The sequence below is a fragment of the Apteryx mantelli genome, chromosome 9 (genome assembly GCF_036417845.1).
Source record: "Apteryx mantelli isolate bAptMan1 chromosome 9, bAptMan1.hap1, whole genome shotgun sequence".
NCBI lineage: Eukaryota > Metazoa > Chordata > Aves > Apterygiformes > Apterygidae > Apteryx > Apteryx mantelli.
Genome location: NC_089986.1, coordinates 8,719,579 through 8,745,411, shown reverse-complemented (window position 1 = coordinate 8,745,411; position 25,833 = coordinate 8,719,579). Strand labels below are relative to the sequence as shown.

The window sequence follows — 25,833 nt, the reverse complement described above, 5'->3', positions numbered from 1 at the left end:
AAAAAATAGTTTAATGGCTTTTTTTTTCCTCTCAGACATTGGTTCCCAATTTGAATGAGTGGATCAATTTGCCAAAAGCACAGAAGTGCTTCTGGTCTGTTTGTTGCTGATACAGGTTTTGTCAAGATCTTGAGCTCAACCTATGTATCAGACTGTTGACTTTTATGGCTGATATGTTTTATGGCTGGTGAATTTGGGGAGTTTAGGGGCTTTCTGTGGTGACATTAAGAATCATTGAGCTGTGGTATACTTCATCTTATGAAAGGTCTGAGGTTATGAAAATAGGAACATTTCTTGTATCAAGTAGTCCTGGGATATCTTGATGCTCTACTGACTCTAATTCAACAGAGCTATTGTAAACTGTAGACTCATCCTCCAAAAAGGGGATCCAACAGATTACCAGAGTTTGCAGCCTGGTGATTTTGGATTATGAAGGGAGAACAGGGTTTGCCATGTGTATTCCTTTTTTTTCACACAGAGCCATTTCTGCTTTATGCAATGGGTCACCCACACCATAATTCAATTTTGTGGCCACACTGGCATTTCCAAACATTGCAGGGAAGTGTGTGGAGCGAGAGAGCCTAGGAACAGGCATTCGGAAGTGGACTTAGTTTTAAGCAGTAGATATTGATTCTGTGACACTTCTGCTATCTCAACTTTATTTCGTTGTACCAGATGACTAGTGTAGATTTTTATCGTTCCAGCTTAAAAAAATGCTTGCCAGAGGTGAAACAGCCACAGTCCTACCTCTCATAAAGTTGTTGTAGCAAATTCGAGGAAGAATGTGGAATTGTTATAGAAAAATATGATGGCTTGCCCTAGGGTGGAATTTCAAAATATCAGAGTCGGTTTGGAAAATTTTGTCTTTTGTTACCTTTTTAAATGGGGCTTTTGGGATAATGTTTGAGCTTTCAGCTGTGCCTCCATAAGCATTATTGAGACGCGCTAGGAATGGACCAGCAGGGTAAAGCAGCCTATGTCTGGGATGCGCTGTGCATGCTTGTGCATGTTTTCAGTGAGTTTACTTTGAATGATTTCTGGTCTGATCCCATGGACTGAATGTCTATGAGCGGTTCCTGGTTTAGTCTTGCCTATAAGGAGTCTAATTCACGTGTACTGGTACTGCTCCAAGATGTGCACCAAAAGCGGGGGCAAGCAGCTTTCCTTTAAAAATGCCCTTTGAACTGAAACAGTAGTGTGGCTGCACCCTGCTTTTCTGTGTTTCCTGTAAATCCACATAAAGCTTTCGGGACAAAACTTGGAATTTTGGGGGAGGGCCAGAAAATATGTATATATCTAGTTATATAAATTTTTTTTTAGAATATATATATGTGTGTGTGTATATATATATATACACACACACACACACACACTTAAGTATCTGGTTACATTTTCAGCCTGTATTTGTAATACACAATTGCAGACATTTTAAAATATTTTTGGTAGGCACTTTACACATTAGGCTAGAAATGTAAGACTGCTAGGAATTTTGTGTCAATTCTAATTATTCTTGGACTCTTTTCTGTGTTTTTTTCATTATTTAATTGCTGTATCTAAAATAAAGCACAACATTACTGTCCTGTTAAGTGCCCAAAATAAGCAGTCAACTGCACATGGAAATAGAGGATCTTGGGGAAATAAAGTAAAGCAACATTAATGAAGTAGAGTGGTGAATACGTGGAGTGGGTGTGTACATCCATGGGCGCGTGCATATGTAGAGGACCAGTTTATTTTTTCACCTCTAATTTTCTTCTCGTTTAGCTTGGTCTTTCCTCTTCTGTTCATGTTTCTGTTTAAGTTGACGTCACCTTCCAAACTTCTTCCCCGTCACCTTCCAGACCAACCCTGGGGCCTCGCCGTAGCATTAAGGAGAGCGGAGTTCACACGCTTCGTAGGTTAGCTGGTTTATTTTCCTCTGCATTGCTGTTTTTCTTTGGCAGACATCCTCGGCCAGTTTAGTATAAAGCGAGGGGGCGGCCGTGTGCGTTGAGTACTCGGAATAACACAGCTGGCTACTTTCAGGTCGGCGGTTGGCCCTGCTCCTCTTCCCTTGCCGTCCCTGTGCCGTCCGCACCTCCGTCTTCGCCGCAGGCCCCTTCCGCTCCCCGCCGTCGCGGACGGGGTTGTCCCTGCTCCTGGCTCCTCCGAACAGGGCCAGCTGTGCCCGCATGCCCGGGGCATCCGTCGCGGGCCGCAGGAGCTCTGGGCTCCCCAGTGCCACCTAAGGACCTGTCTCGGGGCTCGTAGAAATCGCCTCTGTTAGTGCTGTGTTGGGGACTTGCGCAGCTGGGAGCCGATGGCGTTTCAGGTCATTCCTGCTGCTCCGTTTCCCCCAAACCCTGCCACGCTCCCCTGTGGGAAAGCGGGAGGGAGCCCGGTTTCCAGGGCTTCCCCATCGGGTGCCATGGAGCTCATGCGCCACTGAGCCATTTCTGAAGCTGCCTGCGAATCCGCCCCTGTGCCCCGAGGGGGACCCGCTGCAGACCCTTTTCCGGGGGCATCTCCCTTTGCCTGCTTTGCGGCTGGCTGCGTTGCGACGGTGGGCAGCCTAAGCTCGGCGGCCGGAATTGGGCCCTGTGTTGATGAGGAATTTGCCAAAGGGAAAATAATTATTGTATCCCCTCTTATCTGTCCTGCCACTGTATTTTCTCTTTCATGCGATTGTTTGGTTTCGGGAAGGGAAGGAGGCTTGCTTGGGATTGCTTGTTCTTTTTACAGTCCCTCATTTCCCGCCTTTGTGCAACAGCTTACGGGATGGTTGTTTCCTCGCGCGCAGATTGAGTGACTGTGCGGAGGTCTCGTGACGAAGGGTTAATACAGAAAGGAGCTTGCACAAGATTTAAATATGCACTTAAAAAAAAAAAAGATAAAGTAATATCTTGGTAAGAAACTAGGGACTTTTGCACCCTTTTCACTTGCACGTCCTCATCAGGCAAGTTGTGTGCTTATTTAACATATTTTTGTATTTTTTCCAAGTTGTTACCATACAAAAGCTAGTGTTAGACTGCCACCTTTTGACAGCTAGGTAGGAAAGCATTTTTTCATGAGCTAAATGGCAGTACTTGCCTTTACCTTAACCCACACCTTGCTAAAAACACTTTAAACCAGCCTTGAAAATTTTTGCTCATTTGACTTGGGCAGGATGAATAGCACTTTTGACAGACAAGTAAGATGTTAGTTTTCTTCTTTAGTTATGCAGCTAAATAAGAGATGGCAGGTACGTTTGTCTGGCATTTCGGCAGTTCTGCTTTGAGGGGGGAGTCCTCTCCGTACGAGTAATACAGGTCTTTTCCGTAGCAGATAGCACTTGTGTCTGATTTCTACATTCTTCTCTTTTTGGATGATGCAGGGAGGTTTTAAAATCTGTAATAGATTGATGAAACAAGTGTTACCACTTCTGTATGGGTGTAATGTAAAAAGCCTTCTGTATCGGCCTTTTAAAATTTAGTTACCTTTTCCTTAAGGAGAATATAGTTCCTCTTCCTATAGCTTCTCTGCAACTGTCAATTTTAAATAAAGATACAATTTGCATCAGGCTTGACAATAAAACATACCTGAATAAAATTAGGGTTTGGTGCTATGAGTGGTACTAGGATTGGTTGCTAATGCATGAAACAGTTGCAAATGGCATTCCTTCCACACACTACTCAATAAATGATCCCTAAAATTATATTGTAACCCGAGAGGTACAGCCAGTGCATCAAGCCTTACTGGGGGCTCTGAATGGGTGGGATAAGGACGATATCCATGTACCTGTAACAGCTGAGTTGCATTAGCTAGAAGTTCTTGTACTGGAGCTTTGTTTGTTTTTTGGCGAGGGGGGATGAAGGATTTAAGTAGATGTGTATTTTTAATTTCTTAAAGAAACTAAAACCACCTTCCTCCCCTACGCACTGCAGCGCTCTCCAGCTCAAGTTGTTCTGTACGCAGTGGCGCACATGAAAGCCAGATTTCGGTGGACGTGCCCAGCACCCTTCCCGTGTGGGATAACCCCAACTCTTGCCCTCACCATGACCAAGTGGGATGTAGGTGTTTCCACCCTGCGCCGCTCTCGGGCTCCGTCCGTTGCCCGTTTTTGCATGTGTTTCCTAGCCCTAACTAACATGGTGCGGCTTTGTCCTGTTTCCTTAGGAAATCTTGCTAGGAAAAAATGCCTGGAAAGAATATGTAAAGCCTTCTACAATTTGGCAGGCTTCTGATGCGGCTCATACTCTTTTAGGTTTTTGTTGCTTACTGCTGCATTCATGGCTTTCCCCCTTCTAGCACAGGTATCAAGTGACCTGACCATGAAGCCACTTAGCGGAGAGTTCGCAGCACAAACTTTTCATTTTGAACAATACAAGAGAACCTGTTCTCCCATCCTTTCTTCCACAGTATCTAGGTCAAATTTTTTCTGATAGCCTTAGGAAAGTCACTTACCTTCTTTGACTTCATTTTCGTAGAAGGTAAGGATGGTGGCAGCTGGCTAAAAAGCTGGAAGGTCTGCTGATGAAAAGTGCCAGGCGGTGTTACAGATAGGAAGTGGATTGCATTTCATGCTCTGTTCTGGAAGCTGATGTTTTTACTTGTTTACTTAATGTCATGGAAAAGACCAGGATTTCCATTTTCAGATGTTCAGAAATCATGAGAATGCTCTCAAAAATAAGGCTTAAAGTCAGATAAAATTAGAATACTGTAATGCATTATTTGTCTTGCTAAATATTTGCCACTAATAAAATCAAGGGGAAATTAAATACATACCCACCTATATTTTAAAGCATTGATTAAAAGCATAGAGAAATGTTAATAAAAATGCTCCCATTGAACTTTGTCACTCATTTTCTGAATTACTTTTGCGAAGCATCTGACGATGATGTTCTGTAATTTTTAGTGGAAATAGTTGGGGTTTCCTTGAACAGATAGTGTTTCAGCACATCCTGCACCTTTTTACTAGAGCATGAGTGCCTGAAAATTGAAGTATATTAGAAAGTGAAAGTAAGAAATTGCCTAGATACAGAAGTGAAAACAAATACTCCATCTTTGATATCCCAATAGAGAGAAATCCAAATTTTGAAAAATGGATTGCATAGTAATAATGTAGGTTAAGTGAAACTCCCTTAATTTTTTTTTTTTTTTTTTTTTAAACATGTGAAAAGAGGCCCCTCTAATACTGGTGTTGTCAGGCATAGTTTCCCAGTTCAATCTGCATCACTTGAGAATCTGGCCCTTTGATAATTAAGGTACTTGCGAGACAAATGGCACTTTAAAGATTATGGTAGACTTATTTGCATTATAAAATAAAACGATTGTCGATGCTTCCAAGAAGTCATGCACTTTATAAATATAGCACTTGTTGAGAAACGTGTTAGTTGCTGAAAATGTTTAATTGACCTACTTTTTCATTTTCAGGGTTGTGTCCTTTGTTGTGACCTCATGGTTTAACTGGGAATAAAGATGAGTATAAGCAGTGATGAGGTTAACTTCCTGGTATATAGATACTTACAAGAGTCAGGTGAGTTTTTTAATTCTGGTTATTAATGCATAATTTATTTGGTATTCATCTGCAACTGGCTTTATTGACTGAAAACTCACTTTATTATTTTGCTAGTAGGTGTGTGCTTCTGTCTGACCTGTTTCTTGGTGTTTGTTCTCAACAAGGAATGAATTCCTGCCAAGTTATCTTCTGTAACTTAATCAGTTTTAGTCATTTGGAATTTTTAGATGGCAGTCAACCAAATAAGGGCTCGCTCAATTGCTAGAAAAGCTTTTGCTTGGAGAATGTTTTTATCTGCTGGATGTCAATGACACTTTGCACTCTGTCCTTTGGGGCTACTTGGAAATAAATGACAACTACCAGAAACACCGTTATTTACTGTTCTTTCTTGAAGCACTCAGGATGATGGTCCTGTGAGCTGCTCTTGCATGATAAAATTCCTTGAGTTTTGCTGTATTTCAGAGGAAGAAATGGCAACTGAGACCATGTGACTCATATCATTTGAATCTAAATACAGATAAACAGATTTTTTTTTTTTTTACTGGAATGACTCTTGGACTCTCAGAAGTCTCCCTGCAGGATGCTTTCTTGGAGGATTTAATTCTTCAGCATAAGGCTAGCAGAAGTCTCCTGCTACTTAGTACTAAGAGCAAAAGACAGTTGAATAATGTCAAACTTGCAAAGCAACTTTTTTCCTGTCATGTAGAATACAAGAATAATTTACTATTCCCTTAGCCTATTTTAAAAACTTCCAAAAGGCAATATGACTGAAAATCAGGGCATGTCCCAGTGTATGAACAAACGATGATTGTCAGCTGACAGGAGGGAATGCAAGCTTGGCAATACCTTAAAGAAGTCTGTGTTTTAAAGAAGAGGTAAACACAGGTCTTCAGGTGACACTGTATGGGATCAGCCTTAATGTATATATATGTTACTTTGCTGTTTCAACATCTACTGATTCTTAGTTTTGTTTAGTGGTTGCCAATGAGAGGCTTCAGGCTTCTTGAAAATGTGTTTGACTGCAATGTCTCACGTTAGGCACACTTATGAAAAAATTCAATGGAGTAAGAATCCTTTACCCAAGTTAGTTAAATCAGCTCTTACTCAGTAGCTGTCCAAATTACTAGGTTTGTATGAAGAAAAGAATGTGAGAATTTTAGTAAAAGGGGGGGGGGGAAAGGGGGGGAGCCAAGCATTTTAGTAGCTCAGGGGAATTCTCTGACCCAAGCGACTAGTTCAACAGAGCTTCTCAGATTCCATCTGCTTTTCAGATTTCATCCTAGCATATTGCTAGTGTCACTGACCTGAAGACAAGTTCCACCCTTTTGTTAACGGAAAAGGATCAACCTCTAATGTCTTTATTTATTATATTGGCGCAGAACAGACTTCTGGTTTTGGAGAATAATGTTGTATGCAATTCCTAGGGTTAGAAGAAGTAATACTCTTGTTTATATGTCAACTCGATCATCAGTAACAGGTGACATCCCAGTTCTAGGTATATGTTTGCCTTGACTCATTACTTACATACAGCCGTGTTCTTTGGGGTGAGATTTTGTGGCTTTAATGTACGCGCTTTTTGGTTAGAGCTGGTGGAGACTGATGCACCATCTGTCCGCTGCTGATGGACTTTGCAGATTGAGACAAAGAAGCACCAGAAGCAATGGTGGATGGCAGAGTTTTTCAGTCTTTTCTGCTTGTCAGAAGAAAGAAGAAACTCATTGTTCCGCCTGAATTTACAGAAAACTAGTATAAGTTCTTATTCCAGTTGCAGATTGCTTTTGTCACAGAAGCCAAACTTACCAAATTACCTTATTTGAAAGTCTGCAGGCAGCTTCTTAGTTACCTGATGGCAAAAATGCAATAGCTTAAGAAAAAAATTTCTGTGAGAGTAATCTTATTTTGCTGAAACAATTATTTTTTTCTAGGTAAAATTTGCCTTTTTAGGGCAATCAAATAAATAGCAAGCAACTACCAGTGTTGCACCATTACATGCTTCCGGCTTTGTAAGGAGTAAATAATACTGATGTACTTCTAATTGCCAAAGCATAAACAATTATGACAGCAATGTACCATGAAGCTAATTCATTTTATTTTCATGAGTAATAAATGAGTGAGAACAGGAAAATAACATATGCATCTTGGGGATATATATAAAAATAAAATATATATACACCATATATATACTTTGATAAAATAATATCTAAATATATGTAAAATAATATGTATTATTGCATATTATATATTTTATACTTTTATATTTATTCACACATAAGTGTTTTGCTAGTAATAATATTATAATTAATAATTGCTGTGTTTACATGTAAACTTAGTTTTTGTCTTTTTTTTCCGTTTAAGCTAGAAACATATAAGAGGAAATAAAACTAACAGACTCTGTTTGGAAGGGTTTGGATGAGTTTTTCCTAGTTCATAAGCTTGCTAAAATTTTGTATTAACTTGCTCAGATTTGTAAACAGAGGATTTTACAATAGTTTCACAAACAGCATTGTATATCTATCCATCAATTCTGATGTTTTTGTCTTGTCTTTAGGGTTTTCCCATTCAGCATTTACCTTTGGTATAGAGAGCCATATCAGCCAGTCTAATATAAACGGTGCTCTGGTGCCACCAGCTGCTTTGATTTCCATCATCCAGAAAGGTCTGCAGTATGTAGAGGCAGAAGTCAGTATTAATGAGGTAAGGAGGTTTTGCCTGTAGGAGCGTTATGTCCTTGCTTGCAGTAAGTTTGAATGTTAGTGCTTTTTCTTAACTTTCTTGTATCCTATTTATTTACTTTTACTTCAGATTCCTTACTGCTGGTGTTCACCATGACTCCAGTGGTGGAACCAGAATGGAGTGACATAACTGGGTAGGGGGTCTGCCCAGTGCAGCCACACAACACCAGGCATGGTGTTCTGGCTCATTACTTAAAGGTCCGTTGTCTGTAGAGTTTTTACCCTAATATAATGTTGTAGTAAATCCAGAAAAGTGCAATAAAATAACAGTTGAGACAAACAACCTCTTAATTTCTGTTTCCGTAGACTTACACTAGCGAGGTGGGAGTGAGCTGTGCAGCTCTGCTGTAGGTGACATGTCTTTGTAGTGAAAGAACGAGGGCCAGAGAAGGCAAGGAAATCCAAACAGAGGAGGGGGTTCAGTTTGTGGCAGGAAGGACGAAGCTATATGCTAGTTTGCCTCTTGCCTTTACTGGCTAATTTATCTTGAGGAGGTTCTATTACAACTTGATTTTTAAATCGTTATTCCGTCAGTACAGAAAGTTATGTATCTTACTGGCTGATACTGCAGATACCCTCAATTTCCATTCGCATTTATGTCTGCAAGGTTAGCAGCCTTTGTACATGGCAGTTATGTTACAGAAGAAAACAGATTTTTCACTAATTCTGCTGTCTTTCCAGTCTCCTTTGTGTCTTCTTTCAATACGTAGTTTTCGCAGTCCCAGTGAAACAAATCCGTTGCCTTAGGAAGCCTCAGAAAAATAAAGCAAGTTATTGGAGTAGAAGAAGGGGACCCTATATTTATCACAAGGAATCCTTCTAGATCCCCAAAATAGATCCTTACAGAGCCCTAGCATATGTATAAGGGTATTTTTAACTGGGTCTTGTCCATTTCAGGATAAAATTCTTTGTTATTTGAAAGCATGCCAGCACTGTTTAAAAAAAGAAAGAAAACTAGTCAACTCTCCAGCTAATGTGTTTATGGAAAGTATTAGTTTAATAAGATAGAATAACTTCACAAGCCAGTGACCCGACTTGCAGTGTTTGCAGCTCTTCCAACAAACCATTAGATTTTGTTACAGCCACTCATGTTTGAAATCATATTCATAGATAGCTTACAGAATTTTTTGCTTTCGCAAACAATTTTGCAAATGCGAAGCATATAACTTTTGATCCCAGATCCTCTGCCAGAGGTCTGCAGTGGCTTTTTAACATATTTATGATGGCCACTTAACTTTAGACTAAAATTCCAGTCCTAACCACAAAAATGATGAGATATTCAGGGTATTGCTTCCAGCACCATTTGTAAACTGTTGCCTTTTTATTGTATTAAATAAAAACTTGAGTTTTTCCTTGAATTTTTGCCCGTAACGTTAATTCATATTTGGTGTTGTCTTTTCTGTTTTTTTCCCTCCACTATAAATTAGGATGGTACCTTGTTTGATGGTAGGCCGATAGAGTCTCTCTCACTGATAGATGCAGTAATGCCTGATGTGGTACAGACAAGACAACAGGCCTACAGAGATAAACTGGCCCAACAGCAGGCAGCAGCCGCTGCAGCTGCAGCTGCAACTAACCAACAGGGATCAGCGAAAAATGGAGAAAATACTGCAAATGGAGAAGAGAATGGAGCACATACTATAGCAAGTAAGTTGAGACAGAAATAAACTTTACCTAGGTGATGCCAGTCCCTTGTCGTTTATCATGGAGGCTGTTAATAGGCCTCAATATTAGCTCGCAGGCAATGAGGTAAATGTACATAGGTGTTGTAACCCTTCAGCGTGGAGAGAATACCAGCTTTGTAAGTGATACTTGAGTAGATAGTGTCTCACCTTTGGACTGTCCCTGGTTTGATATTTGGAATTGTAGGGCAGGTGGAGGTGAGCTCCTGAATTCAGTAATTCCCAGGATACCATTTACCAGAGTCTTACTTCCAGTTCTGCTCTCTTCCTGTCGTATGAAGGTTTTCACAAAGCCCTGAGAGCTCTTGGCTGAAGAGGAAAAAAAAAAATCAAAGACAATTCCTCAGCTTTGTCCCCCATTACGGGGAAAGAGGAGAGGACTCTGCTAATCCTTAACTGCTTAAAACTGAGTATTGCTTATGGTGCTGCAGCTAACGCTACTTTTGACACAGGTTCAGCCAACCCAGCGAATCCTGTAACCGGTTCTCTGGTCTATACCAATTCTCTGGTGTATAGTTTTCCTTATCATGCTAAGAAGATCCTGGATGCCAAGACAAATCCTGTGTCATTTGCTTCCTTTATCAATATCAGTTTTCATCATTTGTTATTCAGATTTACTTGATGCAACTGCTTGCAGGTTTTGTTTATTCATTGGCTTATTGAACTGTACCATTTAGTTGTGTCAAACAAAGGAGTTTTATTTGTCATCGCTGGTCAAACAAACATAACAAAATCAGGAAAATAATAGGAAGAAGGTTTCACGTAAGACATTAAAATGAGATTTTGCAAATATTCTGGAAGCCCGAATTACATATTTTACATTGAGAATTACAGAAGAGCACAAATGCACCTGAAGCAAAGGGATTTCTGAGAGAATATTCATATCAAAGTCATATGTAAGTTCTACATTTTGCAGGTGGATTTTACTAGGTTTTTTTCATTATTACGTATAATAAATAAACTTGGAAATATAATCTTTGGTTTAAACAAAGAAGCTCTATACTTTGATGCTTACATTTAAAAATCTCAAAAGAGTATTTCTTTGTTAACTGTGAGCTGGGTAGAGTAACCTAAAACTTCAGATCTCAGTTACTGTTAAACGTGATATACCAGCAACCCCTACTGGCTAGTACACCAAATTATACTGGCATTGATTCTCTATAAGTGAAACAATGTTTTATTTGGTACTCTTGTCTTAAAAATATGCATGTTTAATAGCCTTTTCTGTTTTCTCACATATACAAGCAGTGACAGAAACCCTTAATTTTAAATTAAGCAATAGATGTGATTTTTTTTTTAAACCAAAGTGAATAAATTAGAAGCAGGTGAACTGTTCAGCATTTTTTATATTCTTCTGTGTTTATTCTCTGTGTGAATTTATTTTTAATAATACAAAAATAATTGATGGTAGCTGGCAGGAAAACTGTTCTGTCAGATGAATTACCCCCAGTATATTTTACAAAACAATATGGATTCAACATTACTTCCACACAAAAAGCTATATATTGCCACAATTTCACAGTAATTGCCAATGCAGTTTAAAAAGCTCTGCTATCAGTTTACCATATCACCAAATGTTATCATATTTAATTAAAACTGTTTTGTAAATGAAGTGTCTGAAATGTAGATTTAACACCTGTTTGATTGCCTTTGCCGAAAAGATAGATTTTGAAAACTAATATGTCATTAATGTATTTTTAAAGAGCAAGATAGACAAATAGCATATTGTTCTGTGCAGTATAACGTCTGACAAATTGGGAGTACTTTTAAAGTCACTGTATATTTTTTAACATAGAAAAAATTAACTTTTGTCCTCAATTTTGAACTTTCAAAAGTAAGTCCATTTAGATGCTGAGGTTTAGAAGGAAGGTTTCTTGCATTTTTAAAATTTCCCTCTGTTTATAATACTTAATAAATTGGAACTTAAAAAATAAAGGAACATAAGATTTTTGTCAAATTTTCGTCCATGTACACTGTGAATTAATTATTATGCTCATTCCAAAACAATGTTGATCATGCAGTAGTTAAAAAGTATTATCCCAAAATATTAAAATCCCCTTCTCTCTACTGTTGTTTCCCATAATGCAGATAATCACACAGATATGATGGAAGTAGATGGAGATGTTGAAATCCCTCCTAACAAAGCAGTGGTGCTGCGTGGCCATGAATCCGAAGTATTCATCTGTGCCTGGAATCCCGTTAGTGACCTCTTGGCCTCAGGGTACGTGCGTTGACCAAAACGGTACATTTATCACCACCTCCAATTGGCTGTATTTTGCCAACAGGGTGTACTGTCTCCTGGTTGTAGTATTTCCAGTTTCTCTTCCGCCACTCAATTTTTAATTTTGTTTTATTTTCCCTTCGGCACATTTCTTCTTGTCTATGAACTTGGTGGCATCCAGCTACTAATATATTTTGGATGCCTTTTGGTGAAGGGGGACATGCTTTCAAAAATCTAGAAAAAAATATATAAGTACAGAAAGAAAAACAACCTCATTCACATGTGTAAGCATAGGTATCAGGGAAAATGTATTTCCTTAAGTATATAATATTAACATTTGCTGACATATTTTATGTGCTTATGGTAATAAATTAAAACCTTCCCCACTTCTGTCTACATCAGATGCTACAACATTTGCTGTTCTGAAGGGGAGGACCTTTTTTGAAAGAAAATAATAGAGAGGGGGGTTTATATTTTCATAACTGTTTTGTAGATCTGGAGATTCAACAGCACGGATATGGAACCTCAGTGAAAACAGCACAAGTGGCTCCACACAGCTGGTACTTCGACACTGTATACGAGAAGGAGGGCAGGATGTACCAAGCAACAAAGATGTGACATCGCTGGATTGGAACGTAAGTAGAGGTTATGGTGTTCAAAATCCTCTGAGAAAATTGTATTTGTAATTTTGCACAGTCAAATTTTAAGTAACAGTGACTATGCATCCTCTGTTACGGCTCCTGAAATATTTCTATTTTTGAGTTGCATCGTAACTTTGTGTGTTGTACTTAAGAGACTTCTTTTTAGTAAACTGTGGTCTATTGGATAAATTTCAAGAATCTTATGCAGAAGCCTTCTGCCTGCAGTTTGCTTTGTGCTCCTTAGCTTTGAGCTGTACAGTAAAAATGATGATAATAATGACGATAACCTTTTTGCTGGCAGAGTGAAGGTACACTTCTAGCAACTGGGTCCTATGATGGATTTGCAAGGATATGGACTAAAGATGGTAAGTGAAATGCTTTTAATTTCCAGTAAATTTTCCTCATTGTGACTTTAATTTTTTTAATATATTCATATCAATATAAATTTTCAGGTAATCTTGCCAGCACCTTAGGGCAACATAAAGGTCCTATATTTGCGTTAAAATGGAACAAGAAAGGAAACTTCATTTTAAGTGCAGGAGTGGACAAGGTGAGATGATCTTTGGTAAAAATTAAAATTCTTTACTTCACCGTTATGATTTAATTGGAAACATCTAATAACAAAGCCATAGAAAGTAAGTAACTAAATTAAAATAAAGTCATGGGAAATAAACATGTACTTAAAAAGATAACTAGCCATGCTACCTAAATTTCTTGTTTTACAGTAGTTTATTAGAGTATTTTAATTCATTAGATTTTATCATCCCTTGATCTGTTCCCAGTTAGTTAGAAAACAAATGCATTGAACACAGCAACATTAGACCTTTGTAAAAGCAAATCATCCAAAATTTAGTAAAGCACTTAATGGAAAGCCTCAGGAAAAAATCTTACTGGAGAAATAGATTCTGACTGATGTGGGTATCAATCAAGCCTGAGAGTGATTAAACAGGTTAGAGCTAGGATAAAAGACAGGTCTGACTGGGGAGGTGGCAGTAGTGTAATGCCGTGGAGATCGTTGTTTAACGGTGTTTTATTTCGTGTGTCTAAACAAATTTAAAGACTCACAAAGTCTTTAAATTCAAAGTTGTTGCTACTGTGGGAAATTTTATGAACGGTAGTAAGGACACACAGTGATGAAGAATAGATTTAAGAAGAGTTCAAAGACTAGGAATAGTTGTTTAGTTTTTCCTCAATTTGTAACTGATCCAAGGTGCAAAGGTAAACACTGGCTTTGCTCTTAATGAGAATGACAAACTGCAAGTTCAGTAAAATCACAGTTCCACAATACTTTAGCTGTCAATACCACTGAAAAGCCTTGGACTTTCTCCTCTGTTTATTTATATAGCTGGTTTATCTGCGTTGCTTTTAACCTGGTTTGCTTTAGTGCCCAGCTTCACAAATGCTTGTGCTGGCACAAATGAAGGGAAAGTGAATGTCTCGAAGCATGGAGAGGATGGGTTACTTCTTTCGGCAGCTATGCTGGCTTATGCCGGTTTTAAAATCTTTGCGGAGGTACAGCATTATTTTGCAGAAAAATATCCTGGAGGAGAGAGAAGCCTTATTGCTTCAGTCAGTAAAACTCATTCAACGAGCTGAGATTATGCTTTAAAAATATTCTGCATTAGCAAAAATATTAACTCAACCTTATGCTTCTTTTTCCATAAATAATTTGTGAAGTCAGTTCATGCCCCCACTGAATTCAGTGTCAGAATTGTCTTTGATTATTGTGAGGTAGGTCAGGAAAGTTACTATATGATATAGCTGTTATAAAATATTCATTTTGTCATATAATCTTTTGTGCATCAGAACGCTGTCGGAAGTATTGACAGAGAAGAACTCAGAACAAAATTACACCTATACTTAAGAACCTGAAAGATTTTATTTATGAAAACTTAAGTGTTTATATTAAGCTCTCCTTAGGGAGAAAGGAGGGTATGTCATTGTACAAGTATTTGAAATTAAAATAGTTGTATGGAGTGGATTAGGGGAATATAAATAGGAATAAGGAAATAACTTTATCTCCTAAAATAAAAAAGAAACAAAAAGAAAAACCAATGAAAAAATGAGATGTTACAACATATTATGGCTCTCTTCTGTTGTAGATACTGTACACAATATATCTTTCAACATTTCCTTTAGTACTGGATCAAACACTAGAGAGATATAATCATGAGTAGGTTTGGGAAATGGAGAGTGGGCTTGGTAATCTGTTATGTAGGAATGGTGGGGGTGGGGGGAAATTAGCAATTCTAGAAGTGTATTTATTGTTTATTTATCTGTTTAATACAGACCACAATTATTTGGGATGCCCACACTGGGGAAGCCAAGCAGCAGTTTCCTTTTCATTCTGGTAAGTCTTGATCTTTTTTTTTTTTTTTTTTTTTTGATCATTCTGGATTGTCATCTCCAAAGAACAAAAAAAGTTATTTATTAAAGAAAAAAAAAAGCAGAAAAGAAAAGTTGTGAACTTCAATGCATTTATTCACACCACTTAAAAATCTTACGGACAGTCTTTGGAAACTGACTCCTGTGTTTACAGTTGTATGAATTTTTAGAAGAATTTAAGCAAGGATGGAGTAGTTTTGATTTTATAACTTCATAACTTGCAATATTATTGCAGTTATATGAAAGTCATAAGAGATGATTCAAATACTATTAACTTCGTCTAGTACAGTGGCAGACAAATCAAGTGAGTGGGCCATTAAGGATTTCTGTTTATCAGCCACAAACTGCATTTGTCATCCTCCCGCTACAGTACCTTGGCCTTCCTCTAACCTGTCTACAGTAGTCCTCTCTCCACATCCCGTTGTTTCTCGCTTCCTACTGTGCTGTCCCCAATTTGTTTGACCTCAAGCTCACTGAAAGGCCAGTGAACATTCGCTGGCCAGCTGGGATGAGAGGGCTGCCACACTGGAGGTCAGACAAGTTGCTTTGTGAGCTGCGTGCTGGGCAAGCCTGCCAGAATCAGCTGGAAAATGGAACAGAGAGGATGAGGAACATATCACTGAAGAATCTTTAAGAAATGTGTCTCGTTTCCACTTTCTGTTCCACTCACGCTGTGTTTTCAGTGGCAGGACAACAATTGAAAACATCACTGTTTGGCCTCCTTCAAGATTCCACATGCTATCTGCCATAAATACCTAGTCCTGACCAAATGGATTATGTGGCCCATGATTAGGTTACCATAGCTTAACAATCTGGAAAAAAAAAAATTTAACCTTTTACTGGCTGCCATCCATGAGCACAAACATGGACTGTTAGTAGAGATCAGCTCCTGCATGGCAATGTGTTAAGCTGTGGAACCTGTTCCTCAGGCTGACTCTTGAGATTCATTTTTAGATGACTTAACTGTAGCTTGTTGTCCTGCTGCACTGTCTTCTGTTTGTGTTTCATTTCAGATAATTCCATGTTTTAATGTCTTCTATTAAACTTTGTTTCATTTCTTTATTCAAAATTTTCAGCTGCATTTCTCACTTCTCTGAAGTATTTGATTATCTTTAGAGTTACTGTAAAATTAATGGTTGCTTCCTGTTAGCATTTATTCTAAGCTGATGCACGCTAAATTTGCAGATCAAACCCCTGCAGAATACATACCATAGTTCTAAATATCTTTCTTTTTTTAGCACCAGCATTAGATGTTGACTGGCAGAGCAACAACACATTTGCCTCTTGCAGTACAGACATGTGTATTCATGTCTGTAAATTAGGACAAGACAGGCCCATCAAAACCTTCCAGGGTCACACAGTAAGTAGCAGAAAATGGTGTTTGCTACATGATATTTTTATTATTAATTAGGGATTGGAGTTCCAGTATGCTTGAGACTGTGCGTTTGCATAATAGACAGTCTCTGGCAACAGGCAATAGATGCATACACTGGTAGTGTTAGTTAAGATTATATGGTAACCACAGTCTTTATCGTTAGAACAATAAAAACTCATTGCCATATGCAGCCTCTTTTATCAGTGCCAGGATATCATACCAAACTTTACAAGGAGAAACATAGTAGCTTTAAGACTTTACTATGCACAAGGTGTGATGTGAAAGAACATGCATGGGAAAATGTGGTGAATAGGCAGCAAAAAGAAGTCATTATTGGAGTGGATGCTAAGAATGGAAATTAAATGTTAAATACTAATATTTATAATTGCTGTCTAACTTTATCTTTCATTAACTGTCATTTGTAATGGAAGTGAAGACTCAAATTATTCTCACTATTCAATTTTAGAATGAAGTAAATGCAATCAAATGGGATCCTACTGGTAATCTTCTGGCATCCTGTTCTGATGATATGACTCTAAAGGTAACTGGAGTTCTGGTAATGGCTACTGTAGACTGCCTTGTCTTTGTAGAATTCTCCAGTGTGCACCATTAGCTTGGGTAATACAGAAATATCATTGTCCTTTCTATATCCTCTAATATTTGTTCTTTTTTAATATAGCAAGATTAGGCATTCCTAGCAAATCTTTGTTAATCAGAGCCAAGCCCTGGTCCAGAGAGCTTGTAACAGGCTGCCACCCTGAGACTTGGAGCATGATTTATTAGGTGCTTTTAGCTGTTATACAGAATCAGGTCATTAATCATTAACCTGTCACGCTTGTTGTTTGTTTTTGGTTAAAAAGAAAAGTTGGAATTTATGTGATGTGTAACACATACAAGACTGGGTAACTAGCTCCTTTGATGGTTTTCTTCTGTTTTCCCCTTCTTTCTAGATAAAATCTTTACCGTATTGTTTCTTGAGAGACCGTACTCCCTTGTTTTTCTAATTCAGCAGGAGTCATTCTATAGTTTTTAATTTCAAAGCAATATTCTGCCTTGTAGAACTGGGGCAAACTTGTGTATGTAGGCGGTAATGTAACGTGTACGTATGACTTCAAGAAGCACTAGAGGTCCATGCAAAAATATCGCCAGGTTAGATGCGGCAGAAGAAATGAAGTTGTTCATGACTTGCAGGCCTGTGCCATTTCCATCTTAGAGATGGTTTTCCGTTCCTCCTACTGTTTTATGTTTAGTGGGTGTTTAGCATTATATTTGGCAGAGTTTCAGGATTTGGTTTGGTATTATGCTGACAGCACTGTCCCACTGGTAGCCTCTGGGAAAGATATTTGCATCTAGCTCACCATTTCATCAGAGAGAGGGAATAGCTGAATGAGTCATCAGATATACCCTCTGCTGGCATGCATTCAGGCAGTTGCAATGGAAGTCACCTTATCTAAATATAGACATTTAAACATTAAGCCTCTAGTCTAAAGTTAGATGTCTAGACATCTTTAGTCAACAGAGAGTGTCTAGCACCTCTAAAGAGCAATTCATTCTTTCTTAATTTAAGTGTCTAAGCCAAGTATGATGAATAAACCTCTGAAAATGTCAGTGTTTCTCCGTTGGCAATGGATGGAGTCAAAATAGCCAGCTTCAGCTGGTATTTAATCCTGAAGCAGCTGAACTGAGGTGAAATGATTTCCAACCTAGAGCTCAAGCTCTTATTGCTGTGTCTCAGTGAGCAGAGAGATGACAACTGGGAGCATGCCACCATGTGTGGGCTCATGCAATTCAACAGTTAGTATCAAGAGCTTCTGTATTAGTGAGGGAAGTTCTGCAGAGCTTCTCAGAAGGACACTTGCCCAAACTGTGCAGACCCCTGTGTGTTACTCTGATATGATGTAGGTCCAAAGACCTGTTCTTATAAAGAATCTTATGCAGAGGATTGATTCAGCTCTCTGAAGGCTGGATTCTGGTACTCTTAAATGAATTACTGCCTTACTCCTGAGAAGTCCCACTGAAGATGAGGGAACTGTTTATGAATTAAGGTATGAACCAGAGCTAGGTTTGAGAACCTAGCCCTTGGTGTTGCTTTATATTTGGCAAAACAGAATCCAAAGTCTCTTCAGGTTTACTTTCAGTAAATGTACTTTCAGTATTACAGTTCTTTTTGTGTTCTAGATGGAATTTAGCATGAGCTTTTACCAAATCATGAGGGATTTTTTGTGTTCCTGGAGTTTTGTAAAACAGAAATACACGAAGTGACTGCTACACATGTGAAATAACATATGTTTGTTGTAGTCTTACATTCTTTAAAAATTAATTTTCTGTAAAGAACCTCTAACCTCTTGGATTCTGTTTTAAATCCAGCCCAGTTTGGAAACAATTGTTTTATTTTGTTCAGGATTAATTGGAAGACCAATTACTTGTAGATAAAGCTGCACTTCACCAAAGCCACCTCAGCTCATGAATCACTTATTCATTCCTACTGCCCTTGGAAAATGTCAAGTTTTGAAGCATATGGAAGACACCTAGTGATTTGATTTCCCCCCCTTCCCCACCCCCAGTGCCTCCTGTAATGTCAATGTGGTATTCTTTAGGGCAGTTGATATGGACTGTTTTCATTGACACTTATTTTAGGAAGAGGAGCTAGATTTTGATCAAACCATTTTAAATGAGAAATACAGTTTTAATTCTACCCGCACACTGAAAATCAATTTTTCCTTTAGTGAGGTTCCAGTTGTGAAAACTATTATTCCTTTGAACGTATCTTAAACTCCATGTCCAATAGGGTTGGGCTTAACCATGCTCCTGTTAGGTTTTTTTGGAGTAAAAGAGATGAGCTAAAAGCACTGCTTAAATGGATATCATTAAAAAGAAATATTCAGATTATAAACTACCATATCAAGTTTCAGATTTATGCGAAGGTGTAAAAACCCTCTAAAATACATTTTGTAATAGAAACACAAAGTTTTAATAGACCAACGTTATTTTGTTTGTTGAAGGATATTTAGGAGTTGCAGTCCTAAAGAACTCCTCCTTTGTGCAAAGTACTGAACAAACACCTGGCAATTCAATTCCTAACAAACCAGCAAAATGCCACAATTATTTTTGGAGTATGCATCTATTACTTTGTATGAAAACAGAAAATTTCTTTACTATCCCTTTATTTCACTCAATCTGTGTAGGAAGAAGTTCATTTAAAAATAGGGCTGTGATATTTTGTCAACTCAGACAAAAACATATGCATATTGGTCTTCTCATTTTAGCATCTGTTATTATCCCTGCACTTTTCAACAGGCTTGCAGTTAGCACATGCAGATTGGTTTCTATAGACCGTACCTTTAGTATTTATTAACCCCATCAGGTATTAATAGCTAAGAGAAAGGAGGGTACTTGGGGAATGATTCTTATCGTAATTACTCCAGAATCCAGCAGTCATAGCAAACGTTTTGAGTGGCCTAAAAGGTAGTAAGTCAGGCTCTGCAAGCAATAAAGAAGAAAGATGTAAAATGTATTTTAGTACGATATTGTACTAAATGCCTTTGTGTTTTCTTCCATTTTATCATAGATCTGGAGTATGAAACAAGACAGTTGTGTCCATGATTTACAAGCACACAACAAAGAAATTTATACTATCAAATGGAGTCCTACAGGACCAGGAACAAATAATCCAAATGCCAATCTTATGTTAGCAAGGTACTATTTCATTCTGTTTTTAAATGCCTATTAAGAAAATGAGCATTATTTTTACATCACTCTTTATATATGTAGGTTCACAGAATGTTTCAACACCCTGTAGGGTACTTTATCTTGTATGTTTCTAAATTATGTAAAATTTACATGTAATTAATCTATTTTTTCTTCCCCTTGACAGTGCATCCTTTGATTCTACTGTTAGGTTATGGGATGTAGACAGAGGAATTTGTATTCATACTCTGACAAAACATCAAGAACCTGTGTACAGTGTAGCTTTCAGTCCTGATGGCAGGTACCTGGCCAGTGGCTCCTTCGATAAATGCGTACACATCTGGAATACGCAGGTATAACTTTTCTGTCTCTGTTTAGAAAGTTTGTTTCAGTCTTTTTTGTTAATACTCTGCCAACTTTTGTTGCACCATCATGTTTTTGCTACAAAGAGCTTTGCCTTTGCTAATGTGCTGATTCACTTCTTTTTGTTCTGAAGTTTCTTGTATTAGTGTATGTACATTTATAGTTTCTCTCTAAGCGCTTGCGTATTGTTTTCAGTCTGATACCTGTTAATCTTGTGGTACTGTGATCTTTGATTTTTTTTTGTTTGTTTTTACTCTGTCTGGACTTCACCACTTCCTATGTAATCTATCACATACTTCTTTTGGCAAAGTAATAATTGTGGTTATATTATTAGCATTCTTGGAGGAAAAAAAACAACAAAAAAGAAGTTAGATGTTCAATAAAGTTTCTCCAATAGCATGTTGCATCCAAAAATTATCTTTGACTTTTGAACTTTAAACTCCAGATAAAACAAGTTTGCTGTGAAAAATGCTGACCAAAAGTAGACATTCAAATTTGTTACTCCGCAGCTATTTCATTGAATTTCACTTAAAATATATATATATATATATATATATATATGAGGGGAAAGACAGAGGTTTCCACAGAACTTTCTAAGAAAGAACACTACCTACTACTTGTTTTGTATTTCTGTCAAGAGAAAGCTGTATGCGAATGGAAGTGTAAGGACGTTATTGTTATGCAAAATGTGATCTCTGCCAGCATACTGGGAATAGGATATTTATTTTTTGAAGGCTCATTTTAATAATTGAAATTAGTTTTAACAACCCCCAGTTTTGCCTTTCAAATGCTAGAGATCAAGACAGGATAACGGTCTTTTGTGAGGAAAACTTTAACCTAAGCACCTTTAACACAGTGCTTAGATTGTCCATCTGAACCATTTCTTCTGAGAATTTCGGCTTTTAAAAGCAACAGGGAAGTTCTACATGTTTTTCAAATTTCACTTGTTCGTGTAAATTTTGTTATATTAATTACATGTTTTCTCCCTTTTCAGACAGGTGCCCTAGTTCACAGTTATCGGGGAACAGGAGGAATTTTTGAGGTTTGCTGGAATGCAGCAGGAGACAAAGTTGGAGCAAGTGCTTCAGATGGTTCAGTAAGTGCAGCTTGACTTATTTGACGGTCTAACAAGAAACATCATTTGGAAATCTTCTGACTAATGGAGACAAAATTTCCATATTTTGATGAAGTATGAATACAGCCAGCCGACAACTAGATTTTGGCATGTAAAGGTGCTGTAATGTTGAAAGGAGAATATGTCTTTATTCCAGCTTAATGCATGGGTTGTTTCTCAGTCATCCAGAAACCTCAGAAGGTGAAGATGCATTTAATTTGGATTTTCTGTCCCCACTGATGCTTACTATGGAAATTTGCTCAGTGTGGCTGCTCATTTCAGTGCAATGTGGAAACTAGTTCATTCTTGCCTCTTTGCCCTTTTCAAGTAAAAATGTTCAGTGTAGGTGATATTTTTATAATGCATGATAACAAAATATCCTCTGCGTTGCAATCAACAAATAAAAAGAGCAACAAAACAAAGTACAAATTTCTGAATGCTCGTAGTTAAAAAGTCCCTAAAAATAACAGGAACTATACATGTAAATACCAGTCTGCTTACATTGCTCAGAACAACTAGGGAACAGAATCATATGTTTAATCATGAATACACCCTCTATCACCTCATATTGGTGTGTTATAGCATCACCTCCTAGCTGTTCTGGTGTGGTCCTGCAAAGTGTTGCAGTTGAAATATTAATATGCAGTTCTTAATAACAACTGCAACACTTGTTTTTTGCTTACTTCTCATTTGCCTATGGTTTTATAATAAAGGAGAGGGAGCCTAAGGAAAAACAAATTTAGAACAGGATAAAAGTAATAATGCATATATCTTAAGGTGCTGTAGCTTAAAGTGAAAAATGTTAGGAAATAGCAGTCCTGGGAGCTTTGTAGTGTAGAGTCTCAAGCCTTGACTCATGTGCCAAAGAATCCACAAAGCTTCCTTGTCCTGCTCCTGTCTTACGTGCTCTGTGCTGCTGAGATCACTTAGTTATTGTTCCAAACGAAAAATAGGACGCCCTAAAATCTTTAAGGAAACTATATCCTAGAGAACTAATTTCAGTTAGTTTTTCATAGCATCTTTGTCATATAAATGTAGATAATATCATGAAAGGAGCAGAAGCTCAATATGTATCCTGAGTAGAAATCGTCAGCTTACCCTAGATGACACTTTTGGATACATGCAGTCTTACTTTTCCAGTCTTTGTCTGTTATGTTAATTTGACCCAAGAGGCTGATTGTATTTGCATCAGATTTCTGTGTATCTGTTGTTATTTTTTTTAATTTAGTTTTTGCTTTGAGAATATCATTCTTGGTATGTTTTATATAGTTTGTTAGGGAAAGCCCTCCTCATCCTCTCCGTTTTAAATATACTTACAGATGCTAATAACTAAACAAATAGGGAACTTTTGAACCATTTGATGAATATGAGCATAGCTTGTATATGATTATATTTTACTAATAGATGTAGCCTTAGTTTGTAGACGTAACACAAGTCGAAGTGCTTCTTAGTGAGGATTTTGAGAAGATGAAAACTGGAATTTGTATGCTGTTAAATATTTTTTTCTAGATTATTCTGATCAATTCTAATATTTTCCCACACAGTATTTTTAATTTCATTTTACTATATTTTTATAAACTAGATTCAAGTAAGTTCCTGGTCTTTTAATATTCAATAAAAGGCAAACAGCTTGCATTAGATGTTTCTAATGTTCTGATAGTAATTCATTAGGTAGCAGTGTCCCTAGTGTGCCTGGCTCGGTGCTCGTAACCAAAGCACTTATGTGGTGGTTTTTTCACTAGTATATAGTTGATAATAGATTTGAGATTAAACTTGCATGATCTGGTTTATGGGTTATGTTCTGATATTTAAGACAGAACTGTATAAATATATAATATTATATAATGTGCAATTTTTGTATTTTTTTTTCTTGCAGGTTTGTGTATTAGACCTACGGAAATAGCGCTACTAGTTGGAAGCCATGGACCGACTATGAATGTGTACATAGCCAAAATGACTGTCCCTGACCCATGTACTGCTATAGTCCCAATTGAACCATGGCCAGTCCACTACAGCCAAACGTAAAAGAAGTATATACATATACTGTATATAAAAAAAAAAAAAAAAAAATTACACCCTGAAGAGGATGACAGAGTTTTGTCACAGCTTGTGAATCCTGTTCACCAAGTGCTGGAATCTGCTGTGCCCCAAAATAACATTTAAAGGTTTTGGATATGAAAAACAGAAGAGAGAGCGAGAGAGAGAGAAATATACCATATACAAGAGCAGACCCATATACATACCAAATTCAGAAGATACTAATGGCAGCCTTCATTACCCCTTCCCCCCTTTAAATCCATTACGACAATGGATTGCGGGGTTTTTTTTCCTTCTCAGTAGTTGAGCTGTTTGTGTGTACAGAGAAAATGGACTTACAGAAATCTGCAGCAGTAGTTTTTTCTTTGCTTTTAAACATTGGGTTTTCTGTTTTGTTTTGGTTAAGTTTACGATGCATGAAGTAAGGGAGTGAATTAGTTTCTTGTTTATATTTTTTTCACCTTGGGAAAAAAAACAGCATTTCTTTGAAAGCTATTTTAAAGCATTCTTTGAAGAGGTAGATTGAACCTGATAATGTTGGTACATTCTGTGGCTCCCAGAGCACAATTTTGCGAACAGAGGGAGGGTGGAAAAGGGATTATGGAGAGAGGAGAAAAAATCCATCTTAGAGGTGTGATGTTGCACGTCCTGCTAATCTATCAAGTATGTCAGTAATGGGTATAATGCTATGTTTTTTTTTTCTGGTGACATGGCTGAAATGCAGTAGTTTCTTATTTGGGATATAATTCTGCCAAACTTAAGAAGGGCACAAAATACAGAATAGAAAATACAGGGATGCAAAAAAAAAAAAAAAGGGAAGTAAAAAAAAAAAGAAAATAAAAGAAAATAATGCATCTTCTGTTGCTTTGAGACCATAGCTAAATTATGGTTAAATTGTGCACTATTGTGAAAAGGAGCAAAATATAGCTGGGAGGGAGAGGGTTGGTTTTTTTTTTTTTTTTTTTTTTTTTAAGAGATTAAGATCTTTCTGGACAAGGGTTCATGCCACAGCTTCTCTGAGAGTTGCCCATCATTATTTGTAGGAGCTTAGATGTATAATTGTAACCAAACTCCAGTATTAAAAGTATCTCATGTAATTTTTCTTTATTAAAAAAAATCTTTGGCATATATTTGATAACACTGCCATTAAGAGGCAAAATGTTTACTACCTTAGATTTAAAAAAAAAAAAACAAACCTTAAACAGAGGACTTGCTTCAAGTTTATTTTAATAGCAGTGATTCAGCTTATTTAAAAGATGAATACTTGCACTAATCCCCTGCTGCTCCAGTCCTGCAGTTTATTGTATCTTGTGACTACATTTTTTTTCCAAATATAGGGTAGATGTAAGCTGCTATTTTTTTAATAATCACTACTATATAGTGTCTTTTACTCTGTTTACAATATCAAGTATTTTTCTTACAATGACAGATGTATATGGCAAACCTTTTTCTGCTCATGTGATTAAAAGTATACTGATAGTGATTTTATTTGTAAATGATAGCATGAGGTTGTGTTTACGCGTATGTGTAGTTGAAAAGGTTGCATCATGTCTTGCATAAGATTCCAAGAGTGTAAATTTATAAAAAGAGAGGTTGTCAAATTTATGTCACAGGCATTTTACTTAAGGAATGGTTTATATTATAGAGCTTTGCAAAGTTATCAGTTTTATAACACTATTTCAATCACAAATAATTTTGTGGCTTATGATTACTAGTCTCTAACATTTTTTTCTGTTTTTTTTTTCCCCCTCCAAGTTAGATATAAATTGATTTAATCGAGACAATGCAGCTTTGACATTTTAACAGTTGCTCTTTAAGCATTGATTTCTGCTATTTCCATGGAATAAACACGGCTTGAAGCAAGTCTGAGTTTGGCTAAGGTAGGGTAGCAATTTGCCAGTGGTAAAGAGAAGTCAACGATACATTCTTTTATATACCCCAGCTGTTATTAGTGAGGAATATAATACTATGATACACAGCATTTAAAGACAACAAAAAGTCATATCCATAAAGGCAGTCATCCATGATGGTTCAGTGCCAGCTATTTTTAAGGTTTTGGAACATATTACAAATGTTTAAGCAATTACCCTGTGAGTTACAGTATGTAGGAAACCTAATATATT

The 25,833-nt window shown here is 37.3% G+C and overlaps 1 protein-coding gene across 2 annotated transcripts in view; it reads left to right on the top strand.

Moving 5' to 3' along the window:
• Window positions 1–24,468, top strand: part of TBL1XR1 (TBL1X/Y related 1) — a 120,952-nt gene extending 96,484 nt beyond the window's left edge. For both annotated transcript variants that reach the window (XM_067301425.1, XM_067301423.1), the window contains 14 exons: window positions 5,389–5,491; window positions 8,022–8,167; window positions 9,633–9,852; window positions 11,976–12,108; window positions 12,602–12,743; window positions 13,051–13,114; window positions 13,202–13,299; window positions 15,039–15,099; window positions 16,373–16,494; window positions 16,976–17,050; window positions 20,078–20,205; window positions 20,384–20,549; window positions 21,554–21,655; window positions 23,550–24,468. In XM_067301425.1, coding sequence (XP_067157526.1) covers window positions 5,434–5,491; window positions 8,022–8,167; window positions 9,633–9,852; window positions 11,976–12,108; window positions 12,602–12,743; window positions 13,051–13,114; window positions 13,202–13,299; window positions 15,039–15,099; window positions 16,373–16,494; window positions 16,976–17,050; window positions 20,078–20,205; window positions 20,384–20,549; window positions 21,554–21,655; window positions 23,550–23,576 — 1,542 coding nt within the window. In that variant the 5' untranslated portion in view covers window positions 5,389–5,433 and the 3' untranslated portion in view covers window positions 23,577–24,468. The remainder of the gene's footprint in view (window positions 1–5,388; window positions 5,492–8,021; window positions 8,168–9,632; window positions 9,853–11,975; window positions 12,109–12,601; window positions 12,744–13,050; window positions 13,115–13,201; window positions 13,300–15,038; window positions 15,100–16,372; window positions 16,495–16,975; window positions 17,051–20,077; window positions 20,206–20,383; window positions 20,550–21,553; window positions 21,656–23,549) is intronic.
• The last annotated feature ends 1,365 nt before the right edge of the window (window positions 24,469–25,833 follow it).